The sequence below is a fragment of the Condylura cristata genome, unplaced genomic scaffold, assembly GCF_000260355.1.
Source record: "Condylura cristata isolate star-nosed mole 26May11 unplaced genomic scaffold, ConCri1.0 scaffold00013, whole genome shotgun sequence".
NCBI classification, from domain to species: domain Eukaryota; kingdom Metazoa; phylum Chordata; class Mammalia; order Eulipotyphla; family Talpidae; genus Condylura; species Condylura cristata.
In genome coordinates, this window is record NW_004567114.1 from 32,661,425 (window position 1) to 32,674,075 (window position 12,651).

Below are 12,651 nucleotides of genomic sequence, written 5' to 3' on the forward strand. Positions count from 1 at the left end.
CACTAGTCTGGTGACCGCAGCTTAGCGTTAGGGTACTTCCAGCATAAATGTAGCCAAATAGGGTTATTCTAGGATTCCCCTCACAGTTAAACATGCTCCCTGTTTCAGAAGTTCAAATAGGTTCTCTAGGAACTATAGGGACTCTCTTAAAGAGCAGGACAGAATTACCAGCTTTTAGGAGTATGCACAGGTAGTGGAAAAGTCATGAGCCACTGAGTAACCAGTTAGGAAGAGTGTGAAGCTATAATAAGACAAATGTTGAAAAGAGTTATATAGTAAAACATGTGAAAATGGGCAAAATATGGTAGAATGGGGAAATTTCAGAAAGCAGAAAAGATACACAAAAATGGAAGACTGGAGGGTTGTGAACTGAATCGATTCTAATGGGCGAAAAAGGCTAACACGTGCTTTAACTGCAAATATAATGACTCAAAGTTGGTAAGTGTAATTCTTTCTTCCAGAATTCAACAATGTATATACATTCAGAGCAATAGTGATATGGGAGAAACCAAATCCTCCCTCACTCAAGAAAATGGTTCATGTTTGTGGAACACTAAGTGGTTTCTAACCACTCTGCATGTTAACATAGGTTTTACCACTATTTCTCTATAGAGTACATACCTTTTTTCCATAAACATAGCAATGACGGAATTGAGGCATACATTTTGCATCTCTAGTATGTTGAAAAACCTTGCTTACACTAGTTCCAAGCAAATACAAGCCAGGCAGAGGTATTAAACACATAAGACTTGTGAAAGACAGAAAAATTCAGTCTCTGACATTCAGGAGTTGGTCTGGCACTATCACCTGGGCCTTCCTATGGTTACTGAGCTGAGTGGGCACACACAGATATGTTGTGTTACTCTCCTTTTGAACTTGAACACCTTCACAGAACATTAGACAAGTTCACTCAGTGACCACGATAGGTTAAGAAATAAACCACTCCCATAGGAAAGGTATGCTTCAAAATAGCAAAAGTGAGACCAGATTAAACATGTAGTCTTTTATTTTTTTTAACGTGTACTTGGTCTTTTGTCTGTGTCTGTTTTATTCTACTATAATAAATGTGTCTTTGGTGTAAAAGCAAAGCATTTCTTCCAGATTAAGTTGTAGATGTAGACTTTACAATATAATTCATTAATAAATGAGTAATTAGATGTAAAAATAAACTTTTGTAATAAAAATAAATAAATAAAGGAGTAATAAACCTCTAAAAATAAACCAAAAAAACCACTCCCTAATCATGGATCTAGAAACAGAAAAAATAAGAACAATAACTAAGACACAAAAATAATAAACATCATATTTTTCCCCAACAAAGTGACTACTGCTCCTTCACTAATTATAGCACTAACCTTGGTCTAGTCCTCTTTTTCTAGGTAAGATAATCATTAAGATAATCAGTCAGAATATCCACATTTCTTTTAGCATCCAATATAGAGCAAAGCCCCATTTCTTTAAATTCGCCTCAAAATCATGACAGAAATTCAAATCTAAATCCTTTTTAACATTAAAGATTTATGCATACAAGAACTGGGGTACAGGCCAGAGGTGTGAAGGGGTAAGAGAATTCACCAGAGACAGAGGTGGGGGGGAGCAGAACAGACAGACTGACTGAAATACACTGCTGAGGGGAGCAGTAGGCCAGAGAGGAGAGGTCTGCTGCATCTCCTTGGCCTGGGATCGAACTTATGCTACAGTAGCTGCGGAGAGCTTCACAGTGCAGAGACCCAAACCCTATGGCACCAGGGAGGCTCCTTTCTAACATTCTTTTAATATTAGTCAGTCAAATTAGAATTACTACAATGCTTGACACAAGCTTCATTTCTGATAAATAATAAACAGATGCTTGTATTGTTGACAACTGCCCGTACATGTTCTGCAGGATGTTCCCACAAAATCCTGGGCTACTGCTGTTGCCACAGGTGATACTGTTGGTGGTCATTGATTTTCTATAGCACTCTCTTGCTGAGTGAAGTCCCCCAGCTCTGTGTTCTCCCTCCTTGCAAATGAACAGTAAACCCAACTTCTTGAGCTACAGGTATCACCCTGGAGACCTTTGGCTGCAACATGGACATAGCTAGTCAAACTGAGAATGTCTGGAGTCCTGGAAAAATCAGGTGCAAGGTGTACTTTGTAAACACACATATACTATTTGCTTTAGTTCTTTACAACATTAAATTGACCTTTTGAACCAGTGAGAGAAATTTCAGCAGTACAAGGATACATTTCTTGCTTACCTGACATTCCATCCATAATAATGTACCAAATATAGAACTTCTCCATCATCAATTTCAGTGCTTTTAATACTGGCTTCATAGATTTTCTGCGTTTTCCCTCGTCCATATTTTACTTTCACTTTGGTTCCTGTTAGGCAAGGTTCCATGTCTTCCTCATCTTCCTCCCCTTCAGAGTCACATTTGCTTTCAGTTTCTTCCCTGTAGTAAGTTATAACACATTGATAATGCTACTGATAACTTAATGGAGAACAAAATAATATATGCTAAAAGATGCCAAAAGTAGAATAAAACAACCTAAGTAATACTTTAATTGCATGTCAGTGGAGGAGGAGAAGAAGGAGGAGAAGGAGAAGATTTTTATGGGCTATTTACTAAGAAATTTATTATATAAAGGTACACTGTACCAAAAATCAACCCATATTCCTTAAAAAACAAGCAATAGTCATAGTTTATGATAACGTGGAATCAAATAAATCTTTTGATAAAACAAAGAACAATATGCTCTGAAAGAGCAGGATTCATACTCAAGTGCCATCTTATATGTGAAAATGATCTAGAAATAGTCTGTAACTTCCTGGACTAAATTGCCTTACATTTTACTGCTACTTTCTGCTCAATCTGGAATGGTTCTGAGCAGGACTAATTTTTTTGGTGGGCAGAAAAAAAGGCTACTACCACAGTAATCATAAATTTTAAACTGGTTTATATTTTAAAGATTCCTTGCCCTAAGAAAGCAGTAGATACTTGAATATTGGGTCACACGTTGAAACTGGGATAGAACCAGAAGAATAAAGCTTTGCATGTCTTTTATTGATTTCTATTTCTTTACTTTTCTTTGTTTTGATAACCAGGTATAATGGAGAGTACATCGTGAGATCCAACAATATTTTTAACATTTTACAAATAAAACATTCTGTATTAATCCTATAAGGATTTGGAAGAGATTTTCATCAAAGATCTAGTGTCTTAAGAGCTCTACAAGCTTAAGTGGTGGCATTGTGCTTTATAATAAACATAGGAAATTATTTTGGGACTACTATGGGCCCCAATACAAAGAAGCTTTCACAACTCATTTGCAGTGAGAATGTTTTCTTTTGGAGGGTACCTTCCAAAGGTAGCCTGAGAAGGTAATTCCAAATCACTTTGAGAGAAACTACTGAAAACAGAAAGCTCTATAAAGAAGTCTCCCATGTTCATAATTCCTGCTATAGCATAAGAAGAGAGACTATGTTTGTCAGTATATTCAAATTTTATTTAATGAAAGGGAACATTTTATTCACATTGTTTGTGAAATTTTCTGTTTTAGTTCCATTTGCATGTCCATTATAAAGGCTGTTAAAACCACGTATTACCTTCGTCCATTTACCATGTTTCGTTTATTTTTAACAAACCTTTAAAATACAATTAAGTTTTATTTTTAATTGGTTCACCTTTTCTTTAAATTACCCCACTATTTTAAATAATGCTCTACTCACATCATTCTGTTCAACTCCAATTATTTCCTCCCACTTTCCCTAACCCTAATCATGTTTCACTGCAGAATTTTCTTTATTCACTAGTCTAATTCACATGCAATTGTGACAGCTCACATATCTATGGGTATTGTACCATGAAATTACTTTCTCACTCACCAATCATTTATATTTTTCCAAATATTTTCTCCATGTTTAATTTTAAGATGGATGCAGCCACTACTTAGATGTAGCAGGTCACTTTTCCCAAATTTTGCTTAACCACTCAAGTTTCTAGAATATTTAGCATCAGAGAATATTCCAAAAAAAAAAAAACTATGGAGGCAAGCTTAAAAGTGTGTTATGCTGCTGCTGTTGATATAAACTTTATTTTTTAATAATATATTAAATTAGTAGATCCATTGACAATATAGAAATGGCTGACGAAAACAGTAATGTTGCACATTACTTTGCTGTAGCTAGACTGCCTAATCTTTGGTTATTTTTAAGTCCATTCAGTTCATACATGTACAATACATGGGAAAAAATACAATCTCACTCAACAGCAAACAGGATGGACATTAAAAATCTAATATTATTGGTGTGATGTGGGGCAAGAATGTATTTTCCAAACTAGAATCAGGGGTGCATGCCACTTATTCTAATACAATAACTTGAAAAAGAAAAAGGTCTTAGATGAAGCTAACACACAGAAACAATGGCTAGTACTGTGCACCCATGTGTTTGTTAGCTTTCCCACATTGTACCTTTTTTAAAATGGAATTTTTGCTGTCGCTGTTTCCTCTTGTCCACTTCCTCCATTTTTCTCCAGCTCCCTTCCCTGCTGTCAACTGCAGGACCTTTCTTTTGACTGGGTGACGCAGCCTTCTTTGAGGCCACTGTTTAGGGCACAAGTGCTATTAAAATGGTGCGACCAGTATATTCTCCAATTCCGAAAGGCGATACACATCATCTTCACAATGTGTCTCACCTTCATTAGACAAGAGGAATGGAAGTCCCAATAAGAAAACATTCCCTCAAACCTGAATCTCTAAGCAGGAACAGAGAGCTGCTGTACCCCAGACAGGTGCTTCTGGAGAACAAATATAAGATAATGTACCTCTCTTGGCTTTTCTCTTCCTCTTCATCTGAGTCTTTGTCAGAATCCTCCTGCTTTTTCATTTTCTTCTCCTTTTGCTTTGGTGTATTTTTCCTTCCCAGTAGTAGCTCATTTTCTTTTTTCTCTGCACTTTCATAGTCATCATCTACATCCTTATTTTCTGTATCATTATCTTTTAATCTGTCTTCTGTTTTCTCGTCTTCAATTTCCTTTTTAATAGAATTTGCATCTCGAGCAATTTTCCTTCTTCCCTAATTGAAGGGATAAAAATCTCTTAAAAAGCTACTACCAACGGGGAAATAGCAGGAAAAAGGTGTCTTTTCTATACCTTCACAGCAAATAACTAGTCTTTTCTCTCTGGATTGACATATAACACTGTTACCCCATTAACTGCTGCATACTTTCCTCTTGAAAGTAAAAGAATCATCCATGTAAATTATGTCTAGGTCTATATAATCCTTGACTATATAGAACATAAAAATTTCCTCCTTTGTTATCACTAAAATTATCATCTCAATTTTATTATTTGATTATGGTGAAATTTTTCAAAAGAATTACCTAAATTTCAGTAATACAAGTTAATAATAATAAATTAACCCTCTGCTATAGACTTTTTAAAGCTCTGTAAGTCTCTAATCTGTGACAATTCACACCAAGTTTACATTATCATTGTATTTCTCTGTGACTAAATTTTGAAAGGTCTGAATTGCGTCAATGGCCAAATAATGAGCAGATTTTTCTGAATGACTATTTGGTGGGAAGCTCAGTGGGCCTGCAGCCCACTTGTCCTACCAGCTTTTATCCAGTCCCTTGTTGCATGCTCAACTAGCCATGAAACTGGTGAGCTTTTTATTATCTTGTAAATTCTCACCAAGTCAACCTTTACACTGGCAGAATTCCCTCTACTTGGTATAAAGGCCAAAAAAAAAAAAAAAAGCTTACAGCTTAGGGAGCATTGGAATACTAAACAATATCTCAGTATGACAAATATTTTCCTTGCTTGCTTCTTATGTGCTATTAAAACTTCAAAGGCAGAAAAAGAAGAAACGTGATTGTGTGTGGGTATATGTATATATATATCTGATACACACACACACACATCACTAAGAATTAGAACTTAAATTATTTGAGGGATAGGACTTTGTCTGACTCACTTTTGTATACTAAGAACTAAGTAGTGCCAGGTACTATTTAACTAATTGTAAGTAAATAATAAAAGCAACTGTAGCATATCAAAATTTAGGTCTATCTTTGTTGTAGAAATCTCATTTTTGAGATTTCTGGCTCTATATACAGATAAATGAAGGTATTTTTACAAACAATTTGTTGTGGCTTTTTTTACGATAGTAGAAAATTAGAGAAAATCATTAAGAAGGTAAATTTATGGCACAGATACACTATACAGTACTCCACATATATTCTGCATTCAATGAGGAAGGCTTTTATGTAATGACATGGAAATACATCACAGTTATGTATAATGGAGATATTCAGTTTTAAAAAAAAAGGAAAATTAAAACACACACGAGTGAACCTTGAATATATTATACTCAGTGAAATAAGCAAGTTACAAAAGAATAAATATTATGTAATTTCACTTATATGAAGTGCCTAGAGTAGTCAATTTCATGGTGAAACAGGTAGAATTGTGGTGGCCAGAAGCTGGGGAAGAGAGGAGAGGGGAGTTTTGTTTTGTAAGATGAAAAAAGTTCTGGAGACAGATGCTAATAGAGGCTACAGCTGCACCTGAACTGTATACTTACAAATAGAAAAGATGGCACATATTATGTGCCAAGTTTTTTTATGTGTTAAGTTTCAGCATAATTTTTAAAAACTAAAACTAAAAATTTTTAATTGAAAAGAAACCAGTTTGGATGTTTCATGAAAATCATTAGAAGATTTCATTCACTACACACAACTCAGAATGGACAGTTTTAAAACCTGGTTTCTAGCAAATAAAAGGGTGACTTTTCCTTTCGGTAAATATGATTTCACTGAAAAATAAGACATAGCACTTCTTTGACAGTGTGATAAAATTTCCTTTTTCCTAAATTTTGATAAATCCTACCACTCAGGTATTATCTTGACAATGATCATTGTGGATGACAATTCCTGCATAGAACTATATCACAACAGAAAGGAAGCAATATTATAAGATAAAACCATTGTGTAGCTAACAAGAAAGCAAAGCAGAGCATGAAAAAACTGCCACAAGTCTGGAGAAACAGAAAAAGAAAAGATGCATGGGTATGATAAAGAGAAGATTCATTCATCCAACAACTATTTAATAATCCTTTATTATGTTAACAGGCACTATTTTAAATGCCAGCACTATTTTAGATGTCCCTATCCTCATGCACTATGATTCTAGGCAAAGTGGGATTAAAAATAATAACTAAAAACAAAATAAATTACAGATAAAAAAGAGCAGCATTAGAGGAACTGGGAGTGCCAATGAGAGGAAGCAGGAACAATTTTAGATTAGGTGACCAGGAGGAAGAAGCTTCACTAAAGTGGCACTGAGCAGAAAACTTGAAGAAAGTGAATATTGGAGGTGGAACCCACTGAGAATGACTTAGACAGAAACAGAAAACCACAGCAGGAATGGTTTTGGGTAGAAGCAATGATTTATATCAAAAAAGGTAGTTAAGATACCTTGGCTAAATCCAATACAGTAATAATATACTGGAAAACAGACTAAGTTCACTGGAGTACATTTGTTTATATATTAAAATATTCATAATAAAATAATAAAAATTTTAAATTATGCTTAAAATTAACCAGATAAGACTACGTACCCTTGGTGATTTTAATTCTATTTCTTCTCTGTCACTTTCACTGTTTGAATCAATATTTTCTTCAGGTTCACTCTTCACTTCTACTAAAGGCATTTCTTGATCTACTGTTAGAGTTTCTTCCATTGATTCTTCTAAGTCTTTTTGTTCCTCTTTTACTTTTGGTTCATGGTGATGAACAGTTCTGAATTGAATATTTGCAGAACGGCAATACTCCTCAAAACCATAGAGATACCTAAACAAACAGTATTTTCATCTTAAGATATCTCAAAGTCTGCATTTGGTTATTAAACATATACTTTCTGAAAATGAAATTCAAGCATTTTTTGAAAGATACTTTTTCTGTTATTCATTTCTTCGTGTTCTAGGTAGGACTATACAATCCCTGAAAAATCTTGAGCTTCTGAAAACTGAACACAGTTATCAGAGTTTTGATATACTGTTCACCACAAAAGGTATAGTTTTAGAGCCGCTATTATCATTTCAGACTATAAATAGTGCATTTTCTTCTCTAACTTTGAAAGTGATTTCAGAATAGCATGGAAAATGAAGTAGACTTGGTGCAGTGAGATAAATAATTTTCAATCACAAGTATCTATTAGCCTAAAGCTTTTTATATATGTTTTCCTTGATTGACATTTTTATTTGTTAAAAATTAAATGGAAAATGTTCCCTATAAGTATGTATTCTTGGATGAATAAGCTATACTACTTACTTTCTATAAGCAGTTTTTACATTGTAGGAAGCAGCAGAATTCAAAATAGGAATGCCAAGGTCCATATAAATTTGCTTCCATACAGCACCACTATCAATCTGGAAAATTAAGTTTTTAATTATTAACATTTACAAAGGGAAATAATCTTTACACTAAAATGTTCATTAAGAAAATCTATTTAATACCTAAAGTGCATAGAGCAATGCATTATTAGATGATTTCACTTTTTACTACATCCTTACTTACATTGTCACATCCACCTTGATGATAAACCAGTCTAAAGAGTTTGAAGAGATTGAGATCTTTATAGCCCAAAACAGGTGGTTTGTTGATTGGAGTACCTTTTTAATATCAGAGGGTAGAAATAAAATGTTTATTCAAATGAATAATACTAAACTGTAAATAAGCTGCTCTGAATTTCCAAAATTTCAACAATCCAAGACATATATTTAAAGAACCTTAAATTATGTAAGCCAACACAAATATTATGTTTATAGCTTTGTGGTGATCTTTAGAGATATTTCTATAACTAACAAAATCAATCTTCCTGCCACTGAATTGGGTTAAACTAAACTTGGAACTGCAAATTGTGTCTAAAAATGTTACTGGTTAAGAAAGCCTAGGCAAGAACAAACACAATGGAAAGAACTATGGTTCCACTTTCACTGGATCAACACAATGTTAAAGACTGTTTGAGTAACTTGAAGGATGATGTCTCAAGGCTACAGAATGTCTAGGATCAACAAATCTGAGAATTTTCTGGGACTACTGTAATGTCAAGTACTATGTTGATTTATAAAGGTTCTTTTTCATCAAACTACTAGAAATGCTATTCTATTTACACAGTGACTGTTGTCTTGCATTTAACTTGTTCAGACTAGGAATAGGCTAGTTTACTTGCTGCAAATACAGTTTGAGTAATTAGTGGGTATGTAGAGTAACAGGATGACCATTCACTTTCTATTTCTGAAATACTATTAATCTCAAGGAAACTAAACCAAAATTATTCTAGAACTGTGTTCTTATATATACTACTCGAAATTGCTAAAACAATTCATCTTATTCTAAAGGCTTAATTATGCCAGCTGTAATTGGTTCTTAGACTTTACCTGAAATCCAAGCCCATACACCCAGTAGTCCAAACAAAAATAATACATAATCTAGAACATGAAACTGTAAAAGAAATAACTACTTAATAATGAGAATGAAAGTACCTCTGTCTTCCATAAACTTATAGAGCTGTTGGAGGAAGTTGTCCCTCTCTTCAGGATCGAGTTCTTCCTCAGGCTGTAAAAGTAAAATATATAAATGTAAGTATAGAACAATGAATAAGAATAAATATACTGTCATTTTCACTTTTTTAATTTTAGAGTAGAGTGCCAGTCAAGTCCCCAGTACAACAAATTATGCAGTCAAGGATTCCCACATGTAGGTAAGTATACATCGACTTCTTGGTTTTTTGTTTTGTGAATCCAATATGTTTGAGTAATAACATTTTAGTGAAGTGGAAAGTACACATTTTCTTAAACTATTACAGTGCCAAATTTTAGGTTATATTAATGTTTTGATAGAGCTGATATGATGCAACTCTCAAGATATAGAATCTCTACCCTTCACTTCATTTATCACTCTAACCCTTTTCTAAGTATAATCATATGGAATACAGTTACCTATGAGGAAAAGGCTTAGGAATGGGGTGACCATTTTTACCTCATTTGGCATCTTTTTAAAAATTCATCAAAATACCACATGGCCCACATGAATAGATTGATAGAGGAACACAATAATGACAAATATTTTGTCATGGGCCCCATACTAGTCTTCTTTTTCATTTGTTTTTCTTCTATGGTAGTTCTCTTTGTAACCCAAGAAAATAATGAGCTTATTTCTTAGGGAAGGAAATTAGATACATTAATTCCCTTGGAGGAGGAAAAAAAATAAACTTGCCTATAAAAATAATTATATATATCTACTTGTTAATTTTTATTAATTATATAAATAACAAGTCCTTCACTGCCAAGGCTTTAGCTCTAGTCAAATGGGTTATAGGTTTTAATAAAATGTTCCCCTTTCTAATAGATGACTTATAAATTAATATTTAGAACATGTTTAGCAATTCTGTTTATAAGCAAATAAAATGCTGAGATTTCTTCCATATAAATTACTGTAATTTAGTTTCAGAGTATTACTCTTCTGTACTTTAAAAAACTTTTTGTCTTTCAAAGCCATATTCAAAACAAACCAACCTGTCAGACAGTAAATATTAAGTATTCCAAGTCAAGAGGACACTAAGCCCTTTAGGAAAATCCTGGATGCCTAAAACTAGATGAATGGACCAAGAAGATGTGGTATATGTATAGAATGGAATACTATTCAGCAATCAAAAAAGATAAACTCATGCCCTTCACAGCAACATGGATGGAGTTGCTCAGTGAAATAATGCTCAGTGAAAATAAGTCAGAAGGAAAAAGAAAAAATTGAATGGATTCACTTATAGAAGGAATTTAAGAAAACCAAGTAAGACTGGGGGGGGGGAGTATGTTTTTATTACAATACAAAACACAATAAAACAATACAAAAACAGACAAGTATAAACCAGAGAGATCCCACAGGGGAGGGGGACAGAGAGATTAGGAGAAGGGATAAATGTGGGGGGCTATGGGAATGATGGGAGGGGAGGAAACATTGTTATAAAATGAACAATAATGTAAATATACATAAGAAAAATATATTAAAAAGTAAAATAAAATGTATCCTTTAAGAATTATAATCTTTGATAATATAGTCAGGGTCAATAAATGAATGGGTTAAAGAGCCTAATAAAAAAAAAGACAATTGGCCCTCCCTGGTGGCACAGCGGGTTAAAGCGCAGCACTAAGAAGCTAAAGCCACTTTAGCATGAGTTTGATCCCTGCCCTGGGAAGTGAGCACATGGTGCAGCAGACCTCTTCTGGCCCACCTGTTGCTCCCCTCAGCAGTGTGCTTCGTTGATCTGCCTGTTCTGCTCCCCACTCTGTCTCTGGTAAAGCCTCTCACCGCCCCTGAACCTCTGTCCTATACCCCAGTTCTTATGCATAAATAAATAAATCGTAAAAAAAAAAAAAGACAATCAAAGGAAAGGGACTAAGACTGTTTAGTACATTCTTTAAGTACATTCATTCAGAACTATTTATAGCATTAGAGTACTTTCAGTCTTCCCAAATATAAAAAAATTAAGTTAGAGTTCTAGTAAGCTTCAAAAATTAGCAATTTACAGTTACTAATCACCACAAAATTCAGAGATAATTACTAAATGTCCAAATTATTAGATGACAGCTTTTCCCCCATATAAAATTTTAAAATATTGCTTTTGCAAATAGGAAAAAAAAAAAAGCAATCCAACACCTCAAAAGTCATTTTAGACAGTCATTTTAAGGACTTTAGGTGTGAGGGAAAAATTAAAAGTTTGTGTCAAACTGCCCTAGGTTCTTCCATCCTCTCAATATTCTCTTCTTAGACTAATACCTATTTTCCAGTATTGATGGTCATATAGAATTCAAGTTAGACTATGTATCCAGCATCTGTAAAAGCATCTTTAAAAAGGCACTAATTTGAAATAAAAATATCTTCCCAAAACAGTAAATAAAATTAACCCATCAATTGCAAGTTATCTATCAGGCAGTACCAAAATTAATTCTCAATGATTAAGAATATAGTTACATATATAAAAACTGGTTATGATGTATAAGTTATAAGTTTAGATGCAGTTATCAAGTGCAGATATAAATGAAAAAGAAAAACCACTTATAGGCAAATACTTCTAGAGGAAATTTGTTTTCCACACACACAAAAAAAGAAAGATGAGGCTTTTAACAAAGTTTTACATGATAGTCTTTACAAGAATTTAAATAGTTAATCTCTTATAGAAATTCTTCCCAATTTTTTAATAGCCATTTTGCTACCATCTTGGAGTAAAACTGCGTAAGTGAAATAATGCTTCCAGCTTGAAGAATCTATCTTAGACGGCTTTCAATGGGAGTTTTATTTACTATCACCGTACAGTTTCTTTACTCATGGGATTTTCATAACTATAGCACCTCTCATCAATAGTCAGAACATGTTGCTTTCCCTAAGGTTGTTGAGTGAGAATGGTTTGTAATAATGGGAGGTAGAATCTAGTAGATTGCGAATGAGTCTTCTTTTCTACATTTAGTCAAGCAAGTGAAGAGCAATTATGCACACAGTAAAAAGTTAGGGCACGGAACTTTATAAAGGATGTAGAAGAGGCCTGTGCAGGATCATAACTTCAAGAAATCTATACAATTTTAGTTAGATCATTATGTATTACCTA

The 12,651-nt window shown here is 33.8% G+C and overlaps 1 protein-coding gene across 1 annotated transcript in view; it reads right to left on the reverse strand.

Annotated features, from left to right (window-relative positions):
• Nucleotides 1–12,651, reverse strand: part of ARID4A (AT rich interactive domain 4A (RBP1-like)) — a 60,068-nt gene that overhangs the window by 16,383 nt on the left and 31,034 nt on the right. The window contains exons 12-17 of the mRNA XM_004682089.2: nucleotides 9,536–9,608; nucleotides 8,568–8,662; nucleotides 8,322–8,419; nucleotides 7,610–7,841; nucleotides 4,812–5,062; nucleotides 2,241–2,438 (exon numbers count right to left, since the gene is read on the reverse strand). Of these exons, the coding sequence (XP_004682146.1) occupies nucleotides 2,241–2,438; nucleotides 4,812–5,062; nucleotides 7,610–7,841; nucleotides 8,322–8,419; nucleotides 8,568–8,662; nucleotides 9,536–9,608 (947 nt within the window). The remainder of the gene's footprint in view (nucleotides 1–2,240; nucleotides 2,439–4,811; nucleotides 5,063–7,609; nucleotides 7,842–8,321; nucleotides 8,420–8,567; nucleotides 8,663–9,535; nucleotides 9,609–12,651) is intronic.